Source organism: Eretmochelys imbricata, chromosome 4, assembly GCF_965152235.1.
Source record: "Eretmochelys imbricata isolate rEreImb1 chromosome 4, rEreImb1.hap1, whole genome shotgun sequence".
Lineage (NCBI taxonomy): Eukaryota > Metazoa > Chordata > Testudines > Cheloniidae > Eretmochelys > Eretmochelys imbricata.
This window is the reverse complement of record NC_135575.1, coordinates 14,088,896-14,115,068: the sequence shown is the minus strand read 5'-3', so window position 1 is coordinate 14,115,068 and position 26,173 is coordinate 14,088,896. Positions and strand designations below refer to the sequence as shown.

At 48.3% G+C, this 26,173-nt stretch overlaps 1 protein-coding gene across 1 annotated transcript in view; it reads left to right on the top strand.

The window, feature by feature from the left end:
- Positions 1 to 894: 894 nt before the first annotated feature.
- PARM1 (prostate androgen-regulated mucin-like protein 1) overlaps positions 895 to 26,173 on the top strand; it is a 50,739-nt gene continuing 25,460 nt past the window's right edge. The window contains exons 1-3 of the mRNA XM_077814743.1: positions 895 to 961; positions 1,093 to 1,360; positions 3,999 to 4,042. Of these exons, the coding sequence (XP_077670869.1) occupies positions 895 to 961; positions 1,093 to 1,360; positions 3,999 to 4,042 (379 nt within the window). The remainder of the gene's footprint in view (positions 962 to 1,092; positions 1,361 to 3,998; positions 4,043 to 26,173) is intronic.

Below are 26,173 nucleotides of genomic sequence, written 5' to 3'. Positions count from 1 at the left end.
CCTACAATGGCATGTAGCTGATCTGCGATTGCTAGCATCAAATATCTCCAACAGCTGATGATGGGACACTAGATGGGGAGGGCTCTGAGTTACTACAGAGAATTCTTTCCTAGGTATCTGGCTGGTGGGTTTTGCTCACATGCTGAGGGTCTAACTGATTGCTATATTTGAGGTCAGGAAAGAATTTTCCCCTGGGTCAGACTGGAAGAGACCCTTGGGTGGGGTTGGCTTCCTCTGCAGCATGGAGCACAGGTCACTTTTCAGGTTTAAACTAGTGTAAATGGTGGAGTCTCTGTAACTTGAAATCTTTAAATCATGGTTTGAGCACTCCAGTAATTCAGCCAGAGGTTAGGGGTCTATTTCAGGAGTCAGTGGGTGAGGTTCCCGCAGCCCCCATTAGCCTCATCCCCTTTCTAGTTTTTGGTCTTGCCTAAAGGCAATATATGGTGGAATTTTAAAAGCAAGTTTTTCAACCAGCCATGTTTCCAGGATACACAATCACTTGACAAGGGATTGCCAATCAACTTTGATGACACCTGGCTAGAGGCGGTAGCTTGTCCTTTGTTTCTGAGGAACAAGTTTACCCACTCCCCAGATTTGTCTGGTAATAAACACATTTCTGTCATAAGTTCAGTTTATGTTCATAGCACTACACACATTTCACCATGCCATTATGGTGTGTGACTGGGGGGGGGGGGGGGGGTTACATTTGATCAGAGGGGATGACTGCTAATGATTACTATACATACCTAAAACATTTAACCCTGAGCATCTGGTGACCTGTGACTCCCTGGAGCCAAGGGTACCATGAAGTCGTCCAGGGAACTTGTTCCCCTCCCTGAGCAGCTAGTTCCCAGCCCACCCCTTGTCTCGTGGAGTTGGAGTGTGAACTCTATGGGGCAGGGACAGCCACTCTCCCTGGATTTGTACAGCGCCCAGCACAATGGGGCCCCGATCCGTGGTACCACTCCTGAGCCCCTGCCCCAATCCCGGCTGCCGGGGAGGGGGAAGCGCTAGGAACCTGAACGGGGGGCGAGGTGCGCCCCTGCAAACGGGAGAGGCGCGGGGGGGGGGGGGGCCCGCACCGTCCAGCAGAGGCCGCCCGGCCGCCGCGGGCCCGCTCCCCCGGGGGAAGGCTGGGCGGCGTGGGAGGGGTTTGGCTGCCGGGGCCGGCGGCCGCAGCCTGCCGAGGGGCCGGGCATGGAGCAGACGCGCGGAGCTCAGCGCCGGGGAGGCTGCAGCTGCTGAGTGCGCCCCGCTCTCGCCCGCCTGCTGCTTCTCGCCCGCCGCGGCGCGCTGCGGGGGACCATGGACTGCCCGGCTCGCCTTGCCCTCCTCCTCCTCCTCCTCCTCGCGGCAGGTAAGGGGGGCGCGGGTGGGTGCCCACCTGCCCGGGGAGCGGCTGCGGAGAAGGGGAGGGGGCTGCCCCGGCCGATGTGTACAGTGGGGGTGCTGAGAGCCACTGAACCAAACTGTAAATCCTGGATATAATGGAAACCACGTCAAGCCCCGGGAGGCGGGGGGGGGCAGCAGCAGCACCCCTTGTTCCAGCACCTGTGCCCCCAGACCCATAGCTTATGGGGGAGTGGGACTAGCCTGGTATGCTACAGCCAGGAGCTGCAGCGAGTCTCCCCTGGGTCCCGCCCCAGCCTCGGGTTGCCCCCCCCCCCGGGTGTGTTGTACCCAGATAGTCCGGGTTTTGGCTTCTGTGTCTGGGTGCCCTCGCCCTGCCCTGGCTCATCCCCTCAGAAGACACGGCCCTCTTCCCTTCTCCGCCCAGCCTGGGGCCGAGGGCGAGGAAACCCAGCCGCTGACTGACGCAGGGGGGCCCGGGCACGGCCACGGGTTGAGAACGCCCGGGCCTTGCCCTTCGGATGACCTAAGGGCAGCACTTTAGTCCAGTGACTCGCTTAGCTGGGGCTCGGTATTGTTCAAATAGTGACACACAAACTGCAAGCAGGATGAATGGTGCTGATTCGGCGCAGACCAGCTGGGACCCCTTATGCTCCTGGCTGACTCAGCCAAGGTGCTGGGGCCAAGTAGGTGATGGGGCTGCTGAGAGTTTTGTTACCACCAGCTGTGTGTTTTTAGGAAGCTCCGCAGTCCATAACCATCTGATGCATAAGTGGAAGCAGCTGGACAGCGAGGAGGCGCTTAGAACTGGACTGGGGAGGGGAAGGGTTAGAGATGATTCTGACCTTCCTCTGGTGGTCCTGGGAAGTGCTACTGATTATCTCAACTTTATACACTACCTGGCGAGTTCCCCTTGCCAATGCAAAGCATACCAGTCGACTTTCCTTTGTTGCATATTCATCTATTTATAAAATCAGAACCGCATAGTGAGTTGTACATACTAAGGCCAGAAGGGACCATCGTGATTATCCAGTCTGACCTCCTGTATAAGACATGCCATAGAACTTCATAATGTGCTGCGTAAGGTGTCCAGTAACCTCCCAAATAATTCATAGAGTATATCTTTTATAAGCACATCAAAGCTTGATTGACAAATTGTCAGTGATGGAGAATCCACGGCTCCTCTGATGCCAGTGTGTTTTAGACGCCTAGAGATTCCTTTTGACATCTGAAATGTGAAACTTGCATGTTGACGATAGGATCGAGTTTTAGAGGGGCAATTATTACTTTACCCACACAGCAAGACTGGATTATTGCTTACTGGACTGCGGTTTTACAGTTGAGCTTCTGTAATCCATCGGTAAACAAGGGGCTATATTTATACTAGGAAATGAACATTGTAATAGTGAAAGCATAGGTATGTGACCCATACATCTAGCCATTCCTACTTCAGGAAGAAGCAACAGTGAAACGTATTTTTTGTCTAGTACAGCATTTGTGGCTTTTGAAGAAAAAAACCACTTATTTCAAATGTCAGAGAGAAACGCTACAATATACCTTATAATTGCTTCAGTCCGCTTAAAAGGGTTTCAGGTTTTCAACCGCAGTTTAGCAGAAATCTCTCCTATTCATAATAGTTCCCAAAATGTCACGTTCTGTTTGCTGATAAAGACTGGAGGAGTACAGACCCGATTTAAGGAGAAACATTCTGATATCCTTCTGATAAGTATTTTTACAGCCCTTGCAGTCTGCCTGGGAGAGTGAGTTCTTTTCCTAGCGGTATGATAGTAGTCACTGTAAAAGGGATGGGGGGCGGGGGGGGGGGGATGTTTGAAAAATGACCTTGCATAGAACATGAAGACAAAGGGGTGGGGGGGGAGGAGAGAGCTAGGTATTAAGCACTAAGTCATATGGCTGAGAGCTGCTGCAGGGTGGTTGTTTTTTTACAGTATTTGCTAGCAGAGATAGGCCTGAACGAAACTGCTCCTGAATGCTGAGGAAGTAAAGTCCAACCACAAAGTTTACGATTGGAGCCATTCTGAGAATGCTGCCAGGCATTGCTGTTCAGTCCCTTCCCTATTAACTGGTACTGGCTGCATATGACTGGGTGGGTCCTCCTCAGCTTGGATTTCCCCACCCCTTTCACACTGAAGAGGGCAGGTGCCTCTGTTACGCTGCTGACCCAAGCCTTTTGTCCCCCGCTTCACCCTGGACTTGGCAGAGCCTTGCTGTGCAGCTGGAGTCAGGGCCAGGTGACTGGAGGAGTGAGCGGTGGTTGGGAATGCACCATCTCAAGCCCTGTAGGGACCTTGCTGTGTGTGGGGGGGGGGAGAATGCAGGTCAGCTCCAGGCAGCATTCCCCCACCCCCACACCCTTTCTGCATAGCCACCCTGGGGCTAGCAGCAGCCAAGTGGAGTTCCTGTTAATAGCCCCAGTGGAGCTAAGCTGCTTTCGAACAGGTGAGCCATCAGAACCAGGGGTCACGTAAAAAGCGACATATCTGTCCTAATAAGTAAGGTGATCAGATGTCCCGATTTTATAGGGACAGTCCTGATTTGGGGTTTTTTTTTTCTTATACTTGCTATCTGGTCACGCTACTAATAAGGTTACTAGACACCTTATGCAGTACGTAATGTTTTTACAGTGGCTTGAGACACTCCAGGAAGTCTCAACGGTCCTGTGAAGCAGGTAGGTCTGACTTACCAGTACTACAATTAATTGTGTGGCACCATAAACTTACATGGTGCTTTGCAGCAGACTAAAGGCCATACTCTGCCTCCGTAGCAGTCAAAAGGAGCAGGACAGGGCCTCATGACACATTTACCATCTTAGAGGGGAAGAATGCGGTCGCCTTTTGTTCCCCCACCACTGTCTCCCCTCTGCTGAGTGGAAGTTGACATAAAAGCCGGGTAGGTCAGCTCCCCAGTGAAGGAGAAATCAGTGATGCTGAGCCATGGGCTGAGATCCCTGGAAGAAAGGATTGCCTGCATGCTGCCTGATCACCTCTGTTCCAAGACAGGTGCATATGTGTAAATTACATGCACACAAAAAATTACGTTAAAAGAACCTTAAGGGTACAGAGTCAAGCACTCAAAAATCAGCAAATTCCACAGGACCCTTGTCTCATTCAGCACGCATAATGGATACCATTCACTCACTTCATGAGCAACTATTCTCTATTTTGTTTTCTCCTTTTCGCTGTGTGGCCCCAGGCCTTAGTTTATTGCTTCATCATTGCTCTGAAGCCAGTTCTTAATTTACACATGGGCTTTTCTATGGTGCTCATCTCTACAGAGCTTCACAAATATTAATCAATTTTTAAAACAGCCCTGTGATATGAGGGGTATCTTCTCCATTTTATACATGGGAAACAGAGACACGATTTAAGGTCAAAACTATCCGCTAACTTTGGGTGCCCAGTTTCAAGTGCCTAGGACCTGATGTTTCAGAGAACGTAGCATTATATAGCACTTTATATGTTCAAAGCTCAGCTCCCGTTGACTGCGGTTGCAGCTGCGAGTGCTCAGCCATGTTCCCTCTAATTTTTTTGCATGTATGTGCGGAATGAATTTAGTTATGTGCACCAATATGGAGGTGATGTGTGGCCAGGGTGGGGCCAAGGGGTTTGGAGTGCGGGTGGGGGCTCAGGGTTGGGGCAGAGGGTTGAGGTGCGGGGGGGGGTGAGGGTGCTGGCTAGGAGTGCGGGCTCTGGGGTGGGCTTGGGGATGAGGGGTTTGGGGTGCAGGCTGCCCCGGGGAGAGAGGACTCCCCCCCCCCGCAGCCCTCTCTCATCACAGCAGCCCTAGGCCGGTGGAGAGCACCTCTCCCCACCGGTGCAGCTGCAGGGCCGGGGGAGAGGCACCTCTACCTGGCCACAGCAGCTAGGGGGCCGGGGGAGAGGCGCCTCTCCCCAGCCGTGGCAGCTATGGGGGAGAGACGCCTCTCGCCGCCCCAACGCAGCCCTTGATAGCTTGCTGCAGAGCCGCGCAGCTTAGAGGGAACTTAGTTGCTCAGCACTTCTGATAATCAGACCCCAGAATCTCAAGTGCTCCCTGTACAGTCACACCTCCGAGCAAAGTTACTCTGGGCAATATCCACTGACTCCCTAGATGCCTTTGATGAACAGTGGGCGCTGTCAGGGGCTCTCTGCAGGGTACTCCTTTCTGTTCACCTGATTTTTGCCCTGTGACCTTCACTCTTGTCTCTGTTTTTTTGCTTGTCCTCCATAGTTGTTTGTAGCTCCGGTCCACTGGCCGCTCCCCCAAGCCAAGGGGAGGGCCTTTAGCTAAGGCAGGCTTAGTCCCACTGTTTTCCCTAGACCTGCTATAGGTTCTGGAGTAACTGAGATTAGTAGCAGGTTGTTACCTTCTGTGTGGACCAGAGGGGGATGAGACACTTTGCCTATGAGTTTCACAGTTATTTGCTGACAGCAAAGAAGTGGTGAGACTCAGGGATCTTGGGTTCCATTCCAGGCTCTGAAGGGAAGTGTGCTGTAATGGCCACAGATTCTTCTGTCCATTTCCCCCCAAGCTTGACCTTTTTTGCCCTGTCCCCTCCTACCTGTCCCTGTTGTGTCATCCCTGCAGTCTCATCCCATTCTCCTCACCTAGCCAGTACCAGTCTCCGCCCCACTCAACCTTCTCATCCACATCCTTGCCCAGCCAGTCCTACATCTCCCGCCCCCTACTCTTTTTTCCCAGTCTCTATGACCGCCAGTCCCAGTCTCCACTCCCCATCCTCTAGTCTCGTCTTTCCTGCCCCAGTCACCTAGTTTCAGTCTACTCCCCTTGCCCCTCGAGGTCCGGCTTTTGTCCCCGCTACATTCAAATCAAACAGCTTCTTCCTCCATGCTGCCTAGGGGGAGATTGGGAAGTCCTTGAGAGCACAGGAGAGATTCTCCCTGCTCTCAGTTCACCTGCTTGGAGGCTGCTGCGGGAGGGACAGCAAAGCAGGTGCATGCCTTCTAGTCCTTCAACACAAGGACACAATACACATTTGTCAGCTTGTAGTGAAAAGGGCAAAGCATCCTTGCCCAGTCCTTTACTTGTACAATTGCTTTTGCATTTGTACCCCACTGGTGAGTGCAGTGTGGAGACAGCCGAAAGAGTCAGAATGTTTAATATTTAACCATATAAGTGGTCTGATCCTGCTAATTCTTTTGCATGTGAGCAACTTCACTGATGGGGGAGTTCCGTTGACTTCCATGGGACGCTCCCATCTGTAAAGCAACTCGTGTGCAGACGCATTGGCAGGATCAATCCCACAGTTGACACTTCCACACAATACAGACATTAGCTAAACCTCAGTGTTCCAGTGAGCGAGGGGAGTATTATCCACTTTTCACTGATAAAGGCTTTGTGAAAGCCAGGACGTTATTTGAAGTTATGGTATCCTAGACTCATAGAATATCAGGGTTGGAAGGGACCTCAGGAGGTCATCTAGTCCAATCCCCTGCTCAAAGCAGGACCAATCCCCAACTAAATCATCCCAGACAGGGCTTTGTTAAGCCTGACCTTAAAAATCTCAAAGGAAGGAGATTCCACCACCTCCTAGGTAACCCATTCCCATGCTTCACCACCCTCCTAGTGAAAAACTTTTTCCTAATATCCAACCTAAACCTCCCCCACTGCAACTTGAGACCATTGCTCCTTGTTCTGTCATCTGCTACCACTAAGAACAGTCTAGATCCATCCTCTTTGGAACCCCCTTTCAGGTAGTTGAAAGAAGCTATCAAATCCCCCCTCACTCTTCTCTTCTGCAGACTAAACAATTCCAGTTCCCTCAGCCTCTCCTCATAAGACATGTGTTCCAGCCTCCTAATCATTTTTGTTGCCCTCTACTGGACGTTTTCCAATTTTTCCACATCCTTCTTGTAGTGTGGGGCCCAAAACTGGACATAGTACTGCAGATGAGGCCTCACCAATGTTGAATAGAGGGGAACAATCACATCCGTCGATCTGCTGGCAATGCCCCTACTTATACAGCCCAAAAGGCCGTTAGCTTTCTTGGCAACAAGGGCACAAGGGTATGATATGTAGATTTGCCCAACGCCTACGAGTCAGGACAAAAAACTTTGATATTGTCCCCAGCAGGTAGATAGTAAGAAGAAATGGCTGCAGAGTTTAAAGCCAAGGACCATTTTATGGGAGAGAGGCAGCACCCTTATTATTTACTACTGAGACTGGAAATTCAGCCCTAAAGTTACATAGCTCAGTTTCAAATGTGGTTGCTACTTCGGTGGTGTTTTTATCACTTCTTTGCTGCTGCACAAAAACACTCAGTAATTCAGTCAAGCCAAGCTTGCTCGTTCAGAAACCCAGTAATTCTTTCAAACATCAGTCTCCCCGCACTGCTCAAGATTACAACGGATTTCAGTGTTGCACTAAGACGTCAGTACATTTACCGAATATGCTACAATGATTAACTAGTAGGATGATGGTCACACTTCATATTAAGGGTACATATACTCTTATAAAGGGTTTAAGGATTAGCTATCTAATGGCTAATAGGTAAAAGTCCAACAGATTGCTTATAACAATGTTGAACCTTCTACTGACGTGCTTATAGCATATATTAATCGTTAACCCTTTTAAAGATGGTTTATGAAAGTACACTTAATATAAAGCGTGACCAAGTACATTGTCAAAAACAGTGAACAAGTCCAGCTTGTGAGGAAATACTTCACCAGGTTTAATATTGTATTTGTTTACTTGCAAAATTCAGTCTGCAAGTACAAAGCCCTGGCTCAGCTCTGGTTCATGGAGTGTGTAGACTTGTGTGCATTTTGTGTGAGAACTCCAAATGCTGTCTGCATGGGTTTTATAATACAATAGCTGTAGACCATGTAAATGGTGTTTACTTTTATATACATAGATAGTTGCAAGCCTCTAACTTTGTTTCTAGGCAGAGTCAAAACTAGCCATTAAAAAAATATTTAGCGCTAAATTTTGGCAGCTTCTCCCCACCACAGCACTAACGTGAACGCAACAATTCGCTGTAACTTCTCGGTGGAATGTCCTGTCAGATGTTGGCTTTGATGTCACAAGTGTCCACCCCTGTGTTGGTGTGGCGCTGCTTTGGAACAAGCACTTACTCACTCACTGGTACTACTTCCACAAAATGTAGCAAGGTCAAGGAAGAACCACATTTGTTGTCAAAACTTAGAGTTGAGTGGAAGTTGATGAAATCTGAAAGCCAGCAGCAACTGTACACAGCATATTTTGAACCCATTGTATTTGTGTTTACATATGTACACGTAAGTGTAGGTACATTTACAAACACGTCTGTCAGAGGTGCAGGAGTACCTAATTAAGGTTGCACAATTGTTTCCATTCTAAGGTTTCATTTTTAGTTGATTGTAACTTTTTCAGTCTCTGGCTTAAATTTGGCAGGTTTGTTCTCAGTCCAGGAGTGAATTTTGTTTGGAAAGTGTAAGCCCAAATAATTAATTGGTTGCTGCTGTCGCCTTTGTTTTTGAGAATGAGGAAAATTGGGGCAGGGGAAGAATACACATTTCTCATTCCTCCAAAAAAAAATTTCAGAAGAGATCTTTTTAAAAGGTGGCAGGGGCAGAAGCTTGATATTTTGTCAGGAATATGGACAGAAATGTGCCTTTCGGGAGTTATTTAAAAACCAAAGATCAGATTTATGGGAGTTCACCTTCGTCCCTCATCATGTATTCATTCTGTCAGCTCCTCAGTCAAACAGTGTTTTCAACCCTTGATTTACAAAATGGGCAGGCAGCCTGGTAGGCATTTGTCAACTTTGCCACCAATTGCATCTGCCTCCAGACTGTCTAGCTGATTTATTCAACCACGCAGTAGAAAGGGAAGTCTGTGAGAAACAGGTTGATGGAAGGAAGGCCTGGATTTCAATAGTCATCAAAGGGCTGCCGTGTCAGGCAGGTCACTTCCTCCATTCTCAATACTTCCCCACCATAATTCACTTTTCAAAGATGGGTGGTTACAGGATACGCTAGTTTGCAGCTGCTATAATCCAGGCAGCCAGGAGAGGATGCAGTGTTCTACTGAATGTGGTCTACCCCTAAAAGTGCCACAGTGGAGTCAATAGGTCCTTTCTTGATGTTTGGCTTCATTTAGTTACACCCAATGGGATTAGAGCCCCATTCAGAGAGTTGGGCTTTTGAACCCAAGAGCTACCGTAGGCTCTCCAGCTCTCCCACTGCAGCATTGGTCCTGTGAGACCCTGTGCAGAACATAACCCATAGCAAAAGATTGCTGTGTTCTCACACTCATGAGAGCCGGTTGCATGGGGGTACGGGTAAAGTTAAGTGCGGGGATCGCTCCATGCACTGAACAGAGGGAATTCTTAGGCCCTTTGCACCCTGCATTTTCATCAGGATGGAAGCAGGCATAAGAGAGAGCTGAGTGTGGGCAGAGATAGGAGCCTGTGGTTTTCAGTACTGTCCTCCTGCACATGGAAGCACTTAGTGATACACTCCTGCTTGGCCTCACTCCAAACTAGGCAAGGGTAACTTGGAAGCCGTGCTACAGCACTCTTACCACTTCTTGCCACAGTACCAGGACCCCTTCTGCTCCCTTTTCCTGCTAATTGCAATGCACCTTGTCCTTATATTTGTAACATGGCACACGTGCCATGTATGGGAGCAGGCCCTTCATAAAAGGGGGTTCCGCTGGCTACAGAGCCAAATCCTGTTCCCCTTCTGCAAGTATCTTATCCCAGTGCCTTCACTAGAACTGCTGTAGCAAAACCAACAGGTTTGGCTCATTGTTATTCTGTCGGCAGTAGGCAACCATGTTACTAATGTGCACTCCTCCTGGTGACCTGTATCAAGGTGTCTGAACAGATTCCTTTGGGTAAGTTAGATGTTTCCTGGCCTAATCACATCTATATTCTAACCTTAGCTTTAAGCAATGCAGCACGTTCTCTGAGCTGGGTGCTTCTTGCTCTGCTCCTCGTTTTCTCTGTGCTGCAAGCGTTGATTTAGGGTAGCTCAGTGAGGCTTGGCCAGCTGGCTGCATTTTGTGCTCCAGAATCTAAACTCGCTTCTTAGCAAAGAAATGAATCTCTTTAACGTTAACGGGGGTCAAGATAGCCTCAAAAATATGAAACAAGCTCAGTGCAGTGACCTTTGCCTGTAACACTAATGCCAACTACCCCAGTCCATGGGAATAAGGGGTTGACTCGGAACCCACGAGATTATAATTTAGAAGTCAGTGTCGTTAATTTCATTGCTGATAAACCCATACAGGGAGGATCGTATTAGGAAAACCTGTCCCTTCTACTGTGTGTGCTGTCATGTTGTGTGTGAATGAAGTGGGAGGCACATAGGCGTCACCCGTTTAATTTTCAGTTCAGCACGTGGGTAACGTGAGTCACTGGAGAAGCAGGCCAGCAGAAGCCAGTTGCTGCCGATGCTGTCTGAAATCTGTTAGGAACCACCTTACCTATCACTGCCACCAATCAAGATTCCAGGATGACACTGTGTTTGCTGTTCTCACACACTGAAACTGTGGGTGGTTTATGAAAATCAAATGTAGGTCAGCAAAATAAACCCAGCTGGCTAGCTCTACTCTGGGCGCAATTCTGCTCCCACTGAAGTCAATGGGAGTTTTGCCATCCACTGCCTTCGGAGCAGGATCAAGCTCCCTGTTTGTTTTTTAAGTACTCTAAATCCACAGCTTAGTTAATTGCATCCCACATTGCTAGAGCCAAGCCTAGGGAAAGACAACCTGGAGATAGGCTTTAACCATGAAGCAGTGGTGGGCAACCTGCGGCTCACAGGCCGCACGCAGCCTGTCAGGGTAATCTGCTGGCGGGCCGCGAGACAGTTTGTTTACATTGACCGTCCGCAGCGCCCAGTGGCCGCGGTTTGCCGTTCCCGGCCAACGGGATCTGCGGGAAGTGGAGCAGGGCGGCTCCTGTTGGGCAGGAATAGCGAACAGCAGCCACTGGGAGCTGCGGGCGGCCAATGTAAACAAACTCTCACAGCCCGCCAGTGAATTACCCTGACAGGCCACATGTGGCCCACGGGCTGCAGGTTGCCCACCACTGCCATGAAGCCTATAACCTTGGAGGAGGCTCCGTTACTTGTTTTTATAGTGAGCTGTAGATTAGCGAAGAGAAAGCTGGCCCAGCCAGTGAGTTTAATCAGAAGGGATACTCAGAGAGGCTGCCAGTTAACACAAGCCTGCTTGTAGGCAATGCTGCACAATGTAGCGTACCTCACTTTACTGTTCTGAATAATGGCATAAGTGTGAGCTTTGTTCTTGTTCCACAACAATGCTTCATTAGCTTTGGCCATCCAGTACCATATGACCTTAGGGATTGTTGTTTCAGTTATATCCTCCTTTCTTGGAGTATATCCAGTTGCCTTTTGAAAAATATGTTATACACAGAGGTGCTGGAACTAGGGGTGCTGCCGCATCCCCTGGCTTGAAGGGGTTTCCATCATATCCAGGGTTGACAGTTCGGTTCCATGGCTCTCAGCACCCCCACTATATAAATTGTTCCAGCATCTCTAATTATATGACCGTGTTTAGAAGAAAAGCATCACTGGCTTGCATAGCCGCTGTGAGTGAGTTATAAGGACCATCAAAAATACACTGTATTTGTTTGGTTCCCTGCTGTGTAGGGCCCTGTAGAAGCATATGAATAACAGTGGAGGAGGAAGGTATGTCCCCAGAGTATTGTAGTAATTACAGTGTCGATGGTGCTTGTTTGCAGATTCCATCGAAGTTCTAGCCATCCTAGAGGTAGCATTACAGCGAGACCTTAATGTGGCCACATTTTGGAGAGAACCCACTCCAATGCCTGCTGAAATCTGTGGGAATCCGATTACCTTTAATAGGCTTAATTGGGCTTATAAGGGGCTCAGTTCTTTCCACATTCCACCACTGGGAATCCAGGCTGTGGGGTAAAGTCCAGCAGGGGGAATTGTCAGTGGTGCAAAGCATCTGCAACTCCCATGCTGCCAGGAGGCCTAAAGGCAGCTAGGGGAGACTTGCCTAGGGCCCCTGTGCTTGTCAGTACTTCCCCTGAGTATCCAGCAGCAGCCAAGCTCAAAGGGAACTCTGGCTGTAAACAGAAGCAGTGCACCCAAGGCAGAGCTGCCCTCTGTAGAGGTGAACCTCCCTGGGCTCAGCCCACCCCACCAGTGTGCAGACAGGGAAATCAGCTGCAGCTGTTGGAGCAGGGTTGAACCTTGCCACCCCTATATGTTTTGTGTTTGTTTCCTGTTGAGGAGGGTGTAGTTACAAACAGTTCACATGCATGAGGCACCACTGAATCTGTCCAACTGTGCAAGGCTCATAGTAAAGAAACATAGGAGCTGATCTTGCAAAGGTTTCCTAACAGGCATAATGCTCATTACCCTGAATGCGTCCTAGTAAGTGGAACTGCACAGAACTCAATGGCATTCCTCACAGTCCAGAAGTAAATGTGCAAAGGGAACAGTTTGTTCAAGAACTACTAACAGGACTAGGACTTGCCCAAGACTTTGGACTAACCAACATTTGTGTGCCAGTTTTCCCTCCAGGTGCCAGTCAGGTATTTAGAGACTACAGAATTTGCTTGCCAGGTTTAAAATCCATTAGCAGGCCATAGCAGAGCACTCCCACTCCGTGACTTCACAGCTCTGTAGCAGACTTCACCTCTAGCACTTCAGCTTGCTCCCCGCATCTGTTGCAGACAGCTCACAGACTCAGGACATAAGTTAATTATCTTAATAGGAGAAAGCAATTCTACCCTAACACATAAGGCCTGAATCTACCTGCACTACCCACCTGTGTGACTGTTTGCAGGAGTGAGCCTTAATTCTGCAAGATTTTTGTTGTTTTTAACACAGAAGCATTGTTGCTGAGCAAGAATGACTTATGCCATACTCTAACTTGGTTCCCCTTATATTAAAACAGATGGATGCCAGCGGGTTTTTTTAATACATTAATACACAATACCTATTCTTTGGAAAATTCTTACAGTGTAATTGGCTCAACAATATTTCATGGTTATTGAAAGTGAATTACTCCCATTTTAATGGTGGAAGACAGTGGGTCACAATCTCCAAGCATAGACTTGACTTCTGGAGTCCTCCCATTAGAAATTGGATCTAATGAGTACAAAGGCCAACAGAGTAACCCAGACTAAAGTGTTGTGAATCTCAGCCCTGCTTTAGAAAATAGAATATGCAAAGGGAAGAGTAAGTCTTTCAGTGCTTTCTAGTTTAACCCCAAAATTGCTCCACGAAAAGAATCGCCTATTTTTTCTTCTTAGCCTAATTCATTAACCAAAAGACTCCTGTGATATACTGCTCCCGCTCAGTCTTTGACGTTTTAAATAACAATGAGGATGTTACTTTGGAGGAGGAAGATAACACTAAAGTTTTCATTGAGCAGAATGAGAGAGAGTTCAAATGATCACATTTCTCTATTTGAGAGGGGAAGCAGAGGGCCTTTATTGTACCATTTCTATCTTTGAAACTAAAAGAACTTTTGTCTCTGCCATTACTTCTTTCCCAAAGTGTTAGCCCTTGTAGCTTTGAGTATTCTTTAGCTCAGATTTTACAGTTCAACAGGTGGTGGAGTTCTTGATCCAGCAACTCTTAATTTTTACTTTACTGGTATTTTTTCTACCTAACATTCGAAGCGTTAACACTTATGTTTGGAGACCAGCCAACGTGGAACATAGGACTGGAAGGGACCTCCTGAGTCCTCGGTCATCAAGTCCAGTCACCTGCTATCGCAGGCAGCCCCATCATATAATCCCCTTCATAAATGTAGCAAGCTACAGCTTAACACTGGTTAGGTTGTTTGCCCCCACACCTCCTCTGGAGAGGCTGTTTCAGAACCTCACTCCTCTGATGGTTAGAAACCACCTACGCAGGGCCGGCCTTAGGGGGTGCACCGCCTGGGTGACCTCCCAGGGTGCCATGGTCAAGGGGGCGCTGTGCGGCAGCACCGAGGCATGCGCTGCCGGTGTAGAGTCAGAGCAGGGGGAGGTGAGCAGTGAGGCACAGATGCTGTTCCCCCCACGCCCCACCCAGTGTTCCTCCGCACCCCCCCCCCGCCTCCGGGGTCTGTGAGGGGGGAGTGGGGAGCAACTCCAAGCGCTCCGTGCATCCAGGTCGCTTTCCCCACTTGAGCTGCTGCTCTCCTGTCGTCCCCTGACACAGCCCAGGTGGGGAAAGTGACCCGGATGCAGGGAGCCCTGATGTCGCTCCTCACTCTCTCCCTCACAGCCCCCTAGGGGTTCACAGAGGAGCAGCGTTCGAGGGGGGAGCAAGCAGCAATGCCAGCTGCTCCGTGCATCCAGGTCACTTTCCCCACGTGGGCGCAGGAGGGGGGTGCAGTTTAGGGGTGGGGGTGCAGGAGCTAGGGGCTAAGGGAGAACAGTGCAGCGGTTGGGGGCAAAGGGGGGATCCTGGGGAGCCCATGAGGGCAGGGGCTGCACCCACATGGGCCAGGGACAATGCGGGGTACCCATGGGGTCTGGGGCACCAATTTTCCCTAAGGTCGGCCCTGAGCCTACATTTGTTCATGGCCAGTTTATAGGCATTTATTCTTGTTCCACTGTTGTCCTTTAGTTTAAATAACTCTTCTCCCTCCTTGGTGTCAATAGCTACAGAATTATTTCCTCTCATGGTTACAAGGGCTGCAGAAATCCCTGTGAGATAAACATCTGTTTTAATTATTCAGATCATTTTGGCTTGTAAAGGCAAGAGAGACTTTTAAGAAACGCAACAAGTCCAGCATCTCAAGAGAGTTCTTCACTGGGGAGGAAAACCATCACTGGAGAAAGACTTGATGCGGTAAACAATCCGTCTTAATGACAGCAGAGTTCATGTGGAGATAAAGGGTTACAAAATGAGCCAGTGGTGCCATTATATTCAAAAACCAACTTCAGCCATTGTGCTGCTGGGGTATAGCGATGTGACAGGATGCCAGGTCTCAGCACACAGGAGGCTGTGAGGGTCCAGTATCTGTCAAAAGTTCACCATTAATAGGGTGGCTTTTCACACTGTGTCCTTATCAGAAATTTCTGGCTGTGTAGGGGACAGGTTGACCATCAACTGCACATTTCTCCAGTCTTTCAGGAAGATCCTTAAGAATACGATGATCTTTTGAGGACGAGATGTATGCTTTTGCCAGAACAGAAGTACAGCAGTTCCAGAACAAATACCATCCTTTCTCCATTGTCTGAAGTCCATTGTGATTTCAGATTGAAGTATCTGTATAACAATAGATAGAGAAAGGAAAGAGACATTTAGAGCTAAGGGAAAAACATTCACTTGATTTGCAAGGAGACGTCTGGATGGCTTAGCCATGATTGCTTGTGAGATTCTAACTTCCGTACTTGATTTACCCAGTGAAATGTGGTTGGCGTGTTCCATATTGCAAAGCTGGCTTTAGCTTTCTCTGCACTTACTGGAAAATAGCCAGAGTTTGTGCTACTTATTGTGGGAGCAGCCTGGCCTGGTTGTGTGCTTTGTGTACAGTAGGTTGTTTACAAAGCAATGTATGTGGAAAGTTGGTGATTTCAAGACAGTCTAGCAGAGACTGGCTAAAGGACAGTTCTTTAGTTTCTGCAGGAGCTGGGATGCTGCTTGACCTTCACGATTGCAAGTAAACCAGGTTAGATTAGGTTTTGTTGTGCAAACATCTGAGTGGACAACAAAATGGAGTTACCCTAGAGTGTCTCAAAGGAAACAATCAACGGTCGTGGAGCAGGGTCTGAGTGGTTGTACTAGTGAGCCAGTTCACACCAGCTGAACTTTGGTCCTGCCGATTTTCTACAACACACTCCCACAATTTCTTGACTCAGATGGATCGTACCTGTGCAAGTTAGTCATTCGGAGCCACAGTTCTTGGTTTCCCTTTTCTCAGATCCTTCTTCTTCGCTTGGTCCTATTTAGTGTCTCACATCTAAAAAGATTCTAGGGACCAATCCTGCAGTGGCTCTCAAAGGGTGACCTCTTGATAGGTGTCTTCCAGTTCTAATCCTGTTAATGATACTTAACTCTTCCAGTGGCATGTGGCTTTAACAGCACCACCAGACTGGACATACATTTCTTCCATTGACATTCCCCACCAGAAGACATGCAGAAGACACCAGAGGTTTTAAAGTGGTGTTAAAGGGGTGAACGCTTAGTGCTATTTTAAATGTTTCCATAAAAGATACTGCTTTGAACAGAGATTCCAGTAACCTCTGGGACAGTAGACTTTGCTTTACAGCTGCTATCTATCCCGCAGGTTTCACTTTCAGCTGTTGGTGTCCCATACAACTGACAACAGTAGATCAGATCGATTAAATCTCATTTGGCTCAGTACTGTACATGAAGGGGGTGTGCGTGTGACAGCTCATAAGGAAGTGCTGTCCAAATTCCCTGAGCCCGAGCAGCCTACAGAAGTGTCCCTCGGAGCTAAGGCCCTGCCAGCATTGAGGGTTTTTTTTTAATTCACAGCAGCGTCATGGGTGTTCGAATTTCATGTACAGTCTCCGAGACCCCTTCTCCCCGAACAGCGGTGACTTCTCCCACGGAGGGGAGGCAGAAGCAGGCATCGGTGCTTCTGCCTCCCTGCTGAGGCCGTGGCTGCTTGTGGGCCGGTTCAATTCTGGGGATTGGGGGGCGGGGGCAGCAGGCCAGGGGCAGGGATCAGGATTCCCCTGGTTGCTCTGTGCTCAGCTCTGGCCCAGGCCATGTCTGCTGCTTGTGGGCTGACAGGGAGTGTGTGTGTGAAGAGGGTGATGCTGACAAAGCCCAGCAGTTAGGTGTCCCGGCCCAGCCTGCCCCACCGTGGCCCCTGGGGAGTCATGGCAGCACCAGCTGGCGAGGAGCTGGGACCGGGATCTGTCAGTTGGAGCATGAGGGGATGTGCGTAGGGAGCCTCTCTCCCATCCTCCCCACCCAACCCTCTGCAGGGGCTGGGCTGGAGAATGGGTGGTGAGACACCCCCTTCCCCCCACCAGCCTGCTGCTCCCCCCACCCCCCATAACTACTGCCCCACAAACAGCCAATACTGTGATTTTTCCAGCAGTGGAAAGGCGAAAGAGGATGCCAGCTTCCACCTCCCCACTGCTGAAAAGTCACAGTAATGGGGATGATTTCTGTGCAATCCGTGCAATGGTGATTTGCTCAGGGCCTTACTCATCAGCCTTCAGTTTCAGCAGATGTTCAGCTTTCCTTAGCTCATCTAGTCACTAGGGCTCTGGACTTGGAGTCGGGAGACCTGGGTTCTCTTCCCAACTCTGCCACTGACCTGCTGTGCGACACTGGGCAAGCCACTTCACCTCTCTGTGTGGGTTTCCCCTCCTGCTGTTTGTCTTGTCTATTTCAATCATAAACGCTCTTGGGGGGAGGGTTTGTTCTCTGTCTGTTTGTACAGGGCGTAGAACAATGGGGACACCATCTTGGATGAGAGAGCTCTCCTGCTGGCATAATTAAATCACCCCCAACGAGTCATGGAAAACTGGAGAGATTCCAGAGGACTGGAAAAGGGCAAATATAGTACCCATAGATAAGAAGGGCAATAAGGACAACCCAGGGATTATAGGCCAGTCCGTTTAACTTCAGTACCCGGAAAGATAATGGAGCAAATAAGTAAGCAATCAATCCACAAACACCTAGCAGATAATGAGGTGATAAGTAACCAGTCAGCACGGATTTGTCAAGAACGAATTGTGTCAGACCAACCTGATAGCTTTCTTTGACAGGGTAACAAGCCTTGTGGATGGGGGGAAGCTGTAGATGGGGTATCTCTTGACATCAATAAGGCTTTTGATGGTGTCCTGTGAGATCTTCTCATAAGCAAACTAGGGAAATACAACCTAGATGGAGTTACTATAAGGTGGATGCATAACTGGGGGAAAACCATTCCCAGAGAGTAGTTATCCGTGTTTCACTGTGAAGCTGAAAGGGCATATCGAGTGGGGTCCTGCAGGGATTGGTCCTGGGCTAAGTTTCCTGTAAGCTGCGCGGCCACGGAGCAGGCTATTTAGCACGGTGCAGGTGCTCAAAGAACCTGCCCGGGGACCTGCCGGCGGGAGGGGCACCCCTCCCCCGGTCCCAACTATGCCACAGCCCGGACCCGGCCGGGGCGGCCTAGCCTGAACCACCGGCGGCCCAGACCCGTTGCTGGGTGCCCCTTCCCGAAACCCAGCCCCAACCCAGACCTGCGGGGGTCAGGGGAAGGATGCCTATCCTGTGGCTCCAGCCCCGGAGCTGCCACGGCGGGGAGAGGAGCCTCTTCCTCCCTCTCCCCCGCCCACTCGGTGCTGCTGTGAGGAGAGAGAGCTGGGGGGAGTCCTCTCTCCCCACTGTAGCCCGAGAGCACCCTCCTGTACCTCAAACCCCTCATCCCCGGCACCACCCCAGAGCCCGCACCCCCAGCCAGAACCCTCCCTCAGAGCCCGCACCCCCAGCCGAAGTCCTCACACCCCTGCAACCCAACCCTCTGCCCCAGCCCTGAGCCCCGTCCCACACTCCAAACACCTCAAACCCCCCCCCCCCCCCGCCACATGAATTTTGTTATGTGCACCAATACGAAGGTGATGTGTCATGCACCACCTCCATATTGGTGCACATAACAAAATTCATTCTGCACATGGGTGGGAAAAATTAGAGGGAACACTGGTCCTGGGTCCGGTTCAAAATCTTAATCTATGATTTAGATAATGGCATAGAGAGTACACTTACAAAGTTTGCAGACAATAGCACACTGGGAGGGGTTGCAAGTGCTTTGGAGGATAGGATTAAAATTCAAAATAATCTGGAGAAATGGTCTGAAGTAAATAGGATGAAATGCAATAAGGACAAATGCAAAGTCCTCCACTTAGGAAGGAACAATCAATCAATTGCACACATACAAAATGGGAAATGATTGTCTTGGAAGGAGTACTTTAGAAAGGGATCTGGGGGTCATAGTGGATCACAAGCTAAATATAAATCAACAGTGTAACACCATTGCAAAAAAAGCAAACATCAGTGTGGGATGTATTAGCAGGAGTGTTGTAAGCAAGACATGAGAAGTAATTCTTCCGCTCTACTCCGCGCTAATTAGGCCTCAGCTAGAGTATTGTGTCGAGTTCTGGGCGCCACATTTCAGGAAAGATGTGGACAAAATGGAGAAAGTCCAGAGGAGAGCAACAAAAATGATTAAAGGTCTAGAAACAATTATCTATGACGGAAGATTGAAAAAATTGTGTTTGTTTAGTCTGGAGCAGAGAAGGCTGAGCAGAGATATGACAACAGTTTTCGAGTACATAAAAGGTTGTTACAAGAAGGAGGGAGGATAGCACAAGAAGCAATGTGCTTAAATTGCAGCAAGGGTGGTTTAGGTTGGACATTAGGAAAAGCTTCCTAACTGTCAGAGTGGTTAAGCACTGGAATAAATTGCCTAGGGCGGTTGTGGAACCTCCATCATTGGAGGTTTTTAAGCGCAAGTTAGACAAACACCCATCAGGGATGGTCTAGATAATACTTGGACCTGCCAGGAGTGCAGGGGACTGGACTAGATGACTTCTCGAGGTCCCTTCCAGACCTATGATTCTATGTTCTAGCCTCACTTGTGGACAAGACTGGTGGCCTCAAGCACAGAAACCCCTTTAGTTGAAGGTCAAAGATCTGGGATGGGGCTTTGAGTCGGACTGTTGAGGAACTTTGAGATGAAATGTTTCTTCACTGAAAAAGGCAGATGTGTCAGAACTGTGAAACTGTGCATGGAAAAGGCTCTGCTTCAGTGAGTTCTCTCGACTCAGGAAGGGTTGAAAAAAAGTGTTGAAATGAACATTTCTGGTTCAGAGCAAGTTTTCCATTAGAAATTTAAGTTAAAAAAAAACTTGGTTGAAATTGAACTACATATTTCAAAATTATCAGAATAAAATGTTTCAATTGACCCAAACCAAAAAACCATTCTTTTGTTGGTTAAAAAAAAATTGAGATTTTAATTTTTCATTCCAGTTCAGGAAGGGAAGAGACAGTTTCCTTCCCAGCTGTAGCTCTGAGGTGTTCAGAAAGCAGCTTTTAATTGGGTAAGTGTGTTCTAGATGGTAGAGAGGCTTTCCCTTGGAGAACTGAACTTGTCATCTGGATTACTGATGGAAATTCAAGAGAAAAGGAGGGGTTGCTGTTTCATTGCTTGCTACCCAAGGTGGTACTAGGGTAGCAAACTTAGGACTATATTAGAGGTGCTTTCCCCTAGCATGACCACAAACCAAGGCACTACAATGAGTTGGGAACAAGCGGATCTGTGTCCACATGAAGTCCCACTGATGCTGGGCAAGCCTAAGCATCTGTCTCCATGCATCTCATTGCAGGGTTAAGGCCCGAAATAGTTCCCTAAACTAGAGCTGAATGGGTGCAGTCAAATGCAGTGGCCATTGCTGGACTAAGGGGACAGTTTAATGGTAGAGTGGGTTTTGCAATGGACTCTTTAAACCTGCCTCAAGCTGTTTCTGTAGGACCCAGAGACACTCTCTGGTGCTTGTTTAGGATGAATACTTGTGAGAGGAGCTTGCAGGCAAGAAAGGATCTGGGGGGTGTTGCCTGCCTACCACTCTGGAAGGATGGGAAGCAGCCATTATTACCACTGAGACTCTGTTCTGTGCTGAACACTGACAGCATGTTAATGCAGTGGTTCTGCTGCGATTGGAAGAGTTTTATTTAAATCAAAGATAGTCTTAGAGTTTATACACTCAGGCCAGCTGATTTTGCTCTGGCCTGTCCAGTTAGTCTGTTTTGCACATGAAATTTCACTGAGCCTTCCTTCCCTCCAGCTAGATAATTAGGAGAACCCCAGAGCTTCAGCCAGCCTGCCGCCATTATTGGATCTCAGAGATTCTCTGTCATGAGAAGCTTCTTGTAGTAGGGTTTGGAAAACTGGCCATGGTCATGTGCTGATCTAATGCTGCATAAAGTAATTTTTATTACATCACAGAATGTACTGGAACTTGACTCCTTTGTTAATGTTGCCTTCCTGGCCCAGGTCAGGTTCTGTCAAAAATCTCCAAAAAAGTAAGAGGGGAAGCTCCAGCCCCACACCCTCTCTGCAATCACACAGGACCCCCTTGGCAGCAGATCTGATGCACGAGTCCCCCGTCCCCCGGCATGCCAGGGAAAGCATCTCCATCATCTGTAGTATTCTGACCCAGCGTACCAATGAACAGGAGGTAGGGCAGTGTTAGATTGGGGTCAGGGGCACCGGTTCTACATAGGATCTTCCCCTTATCCTCCCACACACTGCTGTCAGTCTCCTGCAAACACACCCTACAATCAAAGTGCCCCATTTTGTTTTTAAAGGGACAGCTCCCATTAAGAAAGTAAAGATACAACAGATATTAATGTCCAAAAAGTGTTCTATGATATAAAATTTCAAGGATTATAGTTATTCTGGATCCTCACAATGACTTAAGAAGAGTTCTTTTTATATATGTAAATATATATGTGTATATATATAAAATTAACATTAGGGCCAAACTCATGTGCTCAAGACAGTAAGTGCCAGAAGTAAGGTTATCTGTGCAAGTTTGATTCTGTACCATGATGCATATGTGTTAAGCAAGTCTTTAATTACATCATATATTTTTCCAACATGGTAATTTGTAGAGTTTGAACCCAGGACCTTAAGATCCACAGTTCAGACTTCTTGTGCTTGAAAGAGCAGGTGGTAGCAAACATAGGCTATTCTCCTCTGTGGACCAGCCCCTAGAGGGGTACATTACGCACTTTGCCAGAGGGCTATCTGACAACTACATGAGAGAGAGCAGCAAAACATTGGATATCTATATCCCTGAATTCTCTTCCTGATTCAGAGAGAGTGGTGAAATGGTTAGAGCAGCCATTACAGACAGGATAGCCAAGCCCATAGATAGGATAGAACTCGACTCTGTCCCAGCTCCACCACAAGTGACCTTGTCAGTTAGTGGGTGCGGGAATGATCATTTCATGACACCTGGAACAGGGATGTGAAGCCTTGGTCAGTAATAAGGGCTGTGGACTGCACAGAACTAACCTCACTTGGTAGAAGTGGCAACACCTGAACCCATGATCTCATGGCTCCCAGACCAGTGCACCTTCACTTAGGCCAGGGATCGGCAACCTTTGGCATGCAGCTCGCCAGGGCAAGCTCCCTGGCGGGCCAGGCTGGTTTGTTTACCTGCCGCGTCCGCGGGTTCGGCCGATCGTGGCTCCCACTGGGCGCGGTGTGCCACTCAAGGCCAATGGGGGCTGCAGGAAGTGGCGTGGGCCGAGGGATGTACTGGCCACTGCTTCCCGCCAATAGGAGTCTGGCTAACGAGACTTGGTGCTCATTTGGGAAGGGTGAAAGCTTATTACTTCTGAGCCATATTTAAGACATTACCCAGCTTCTCTCTGACAGCCCTTCCATGGTGTCATTATAAAAACAAAGCTGCAAGGACACTACAAATAGTGATTTTTTTTAGCACACCTAGATTAACACCAGCTAGTAAAGGATGTGTGGCTGCTGCTTGGATATGTGCCATCTAAAAATCTTCTGCACTAATGAACCAGGAGTTGAGCTGATTTATAGTTCTGTCACAAATCTGTACGCTTTAAAAGGCTGTTCTCCAAGCAACTCTAAATACCTTCCTGGTTATTCATATGCAAAGAGAGCCTGACCTGGATTAGTCATTCCAGAGTTATCGATATCCTTTTAATAAGTACAATAACTCAATTCAATTGTTTATCAAATGCTCCCAGTATTCCTGGGGGAGTGTTCACGCTTGTAAAGCAACATCCTGTGTTGCCACCCGAAGGCTACGCAATCCAGTCTGATGTTTCTTTCAGTAGAGGACCGTGGTACACACATGGGAGAGGACAGACAGACAAGAGTTGCATATGGGAAGGCTCATGAACAAGCACTGCAGAGGGCCCATCTCAGTTCCGCTCAGATTAAATCTCCTGCTGGGAAACACGTTCACAGGGCCAGAAAGTGAAAAGAGCATGCTACACTTTTTCACTAGGTGTGGCTAGCCTGGTGGTAGGCATGTCCCCACGGCACCTGCCCGGTTGGGCTCAAAGAGCCCAACTTCAGCTCCTAATATTGACACCACTGAGTTACTGGTTCCTGCACTCCTTGGCTGGAGCCCTGTAAGCCTAGCACTGTAAATCGACAAGGCAATCGCAGCAGACTACCCAAGAAGGGGAGAGGTAATCACACCACAATCAAAGGCATTCCCACTTGTTGCCTCTTACCGATCCGTTTAAGAGGCTGAAGAATCTGACACTTAGGTGAGAATTAGAGACAAGGTGGGAGATGTAATATCTTTTCTTGGACCAACTTCTGTTGGTGAAAGAGACAAGCCTTCAAGGTGATACAGAGCACTTCAGAGCTGGAAATACTGATCTAGTCACAGACAATTCATATACAGAAAAAGGGGCTACATTCAATAAAACTGTTTCACTTAGTCACTGGGTGACTTACTAGTACAGCTGTGGTAGCAAAACAAATTAAAAGTGGGTCACTGTCTTATCACCTGGAGCTTGTTTACTGTGGCAGGACTCCCCTTACTTGCAATTTGTACGACTCTGTTTAGAGTCATTCTCACACAACTAATTAACTCTGTAGTTTTCAGCCAGCATTTTAACCCAAGCTCAAAAAGCTTTGTTTCGGGGAGGTATAGAATCTCCAGAAGCGTTGCAAAAGAGAGAGATCAAATAAAACTCTAAAGGCAAGTCACCCTGCAAAATTAAGTCGACCTAAGTTACATAGACATATAGACACCACCGTAATTACAGCGCTTTTGCACATCCACACTACACTCCTTGCATTGGCAGTGTGCGTCCTCACCAAGAATGCTTGCACTGATTTAATTGTCAGTGTGGGGCATTGTGGGACAGCTTCTGAAAGGCAGCAACAGTTGATGTAAGCAACACAGTATCTACACTGACACTGAGTCGACTTAACTACATCAACCTAAGTGCTGCGCCTCTCGCAGAGATGGAGTTCAGTTGGTGTCGTGGGCAAATTACATCAGTGGGAGCTTGATTTTAGTGTAGACACTTATGCCACGTCTACACTACCCGCCAGATCAGTGGGTAGTGATCGATCTATCGGGGATCGATTTATCGTGTCTAATGTAGACGCGATAAATAGATCCCCGATCGCTCTGCTGTCGACTCCGGAACTCCACCAGGGCAAGAGGCGGAAGCGGAGTCGACGGGGGAGTGGCGGCCGTTGATCCCGTGCCGCGAGGACGCGAAGAAAGTGATTCTAATTCGATCTAAGATACGTCGACTTCAGCTACGCTATTCTCGTAGCTGAAGTTGCGTATCTTAGATCGATCCCCCCCCGGTGTAGACCAGGCCTTACAGAGTTAGGTCAATGTAAGCTGCCTTATATCAACCTAACTCTCTATAGTATAGACCAGGGCTAAGGGAAATTCCCTTAAAGTATGTGGGAAATAATTCAACATGCCTAGGGCCAGGGTTACATAAAGCTGCAGTCTCTCACACTAAGGAAAGTAATATACACATTGGAAAGGAGATTTAAAATCTGTAGGTGCAGCTAGATGACCCATGTCAATATGTTCCAAGAGCATAATAATGTGTCAGCAGAAATGCAAGCATCGGTTGTTGACTGGTGTCTCTGTAATTCCAGCGGAGCAGATAGCCTAGAAAAAGAACCTCATAGTTCACATTTACAGCCTGCATCAAGCTATCTGTTCTTGTTGGCAAGAAGCAGAGGTGCTTAGGCTGATGTGCACTCCGTATAAGAAGCCTTTTACGCCTCTGCCGCTTTCCTATCCAATTGCATTGTGTGGTCAGCTACAATTCCCATTCTAGAGCCAAGGTAAGAGTGTGGCTGGGTTTTTCAAATTGACCCAAGGGAATTAGATGCCCAGCTCACGCCAGAAGTCCTCAGGGACCCAACTCCCTTTGGCCCAACCTACGTGTTTTCAAGCCTTAAAATATAGTTTCTATAGAAAGATATCTTCAGAGATATTTGACGACTTGATTTTATTATTCCTTTCTGGCTACTGTTCAAGACTCTGCTGCCAACCATTACCAAAAGAAGTATTAAGACATGAAAAATTTTAATTCAGCTTTTAAAAAAACAACAACAAAAAGTGGCTATCATTGTTCCCCATTTTAAGCCTGAGGTAGACATCTGCTTGTAGAATGCAGGGAGCTACGCACCTGGCCTCATCCACAAGCACCACAAGCAGAAGCAGTTAGTGAATGTACAAGTTATCTGACCGTACACCCCTGCACCAGTGTAACCATCAACAAGCTATGGGTGTGTAGATGTCACAATGTGGATGCTCTGGCCACTGACACTCAGAGGTCTTTTTTTCCAGACTACTGGGGGGTGTTGGTGGCCTGTGCTGTACAGGAGGTCAGCTATGATCTAGTGGTCCCTTCTGGCCTTAAACTCTATGACTAACTCCATTCAGAAGCCATTTGCATCCTCCCAGGGGGCCAGAATTCTGCTTGAATAGGCCTAAGACTTGGATCGTTAAGAAGCCTAAGAAATGCACAGTCCCTGTTTGAGACGCGTGACAATAGTCATGTTTTTCCCACTACATGTACTTCCAATGTATTGTAGAAGATTCAGTGGATCTGAGGTGACCATAGGGATAGGGGCATTGGCTGGCCCCCTAGGCTGTCCCTCAAGATTTGTAAAAGAAGGCACACATGAGATTGGGCCCCTTTCTGGTAGGCCCTGTGCAACCATATCTCTCCAAAGTCCAGCCAAGCAGTTACACTGTTGCTAACCCCAAGCATTCAGGACTCAGGCTGCAAAAAAAGCCTAAGATGGGCAAACAAAAAATCCTTTTTTAATGGATTTTTTTAATTTCCCTTCTAGTTTGAGCTTTTAAGGTGCA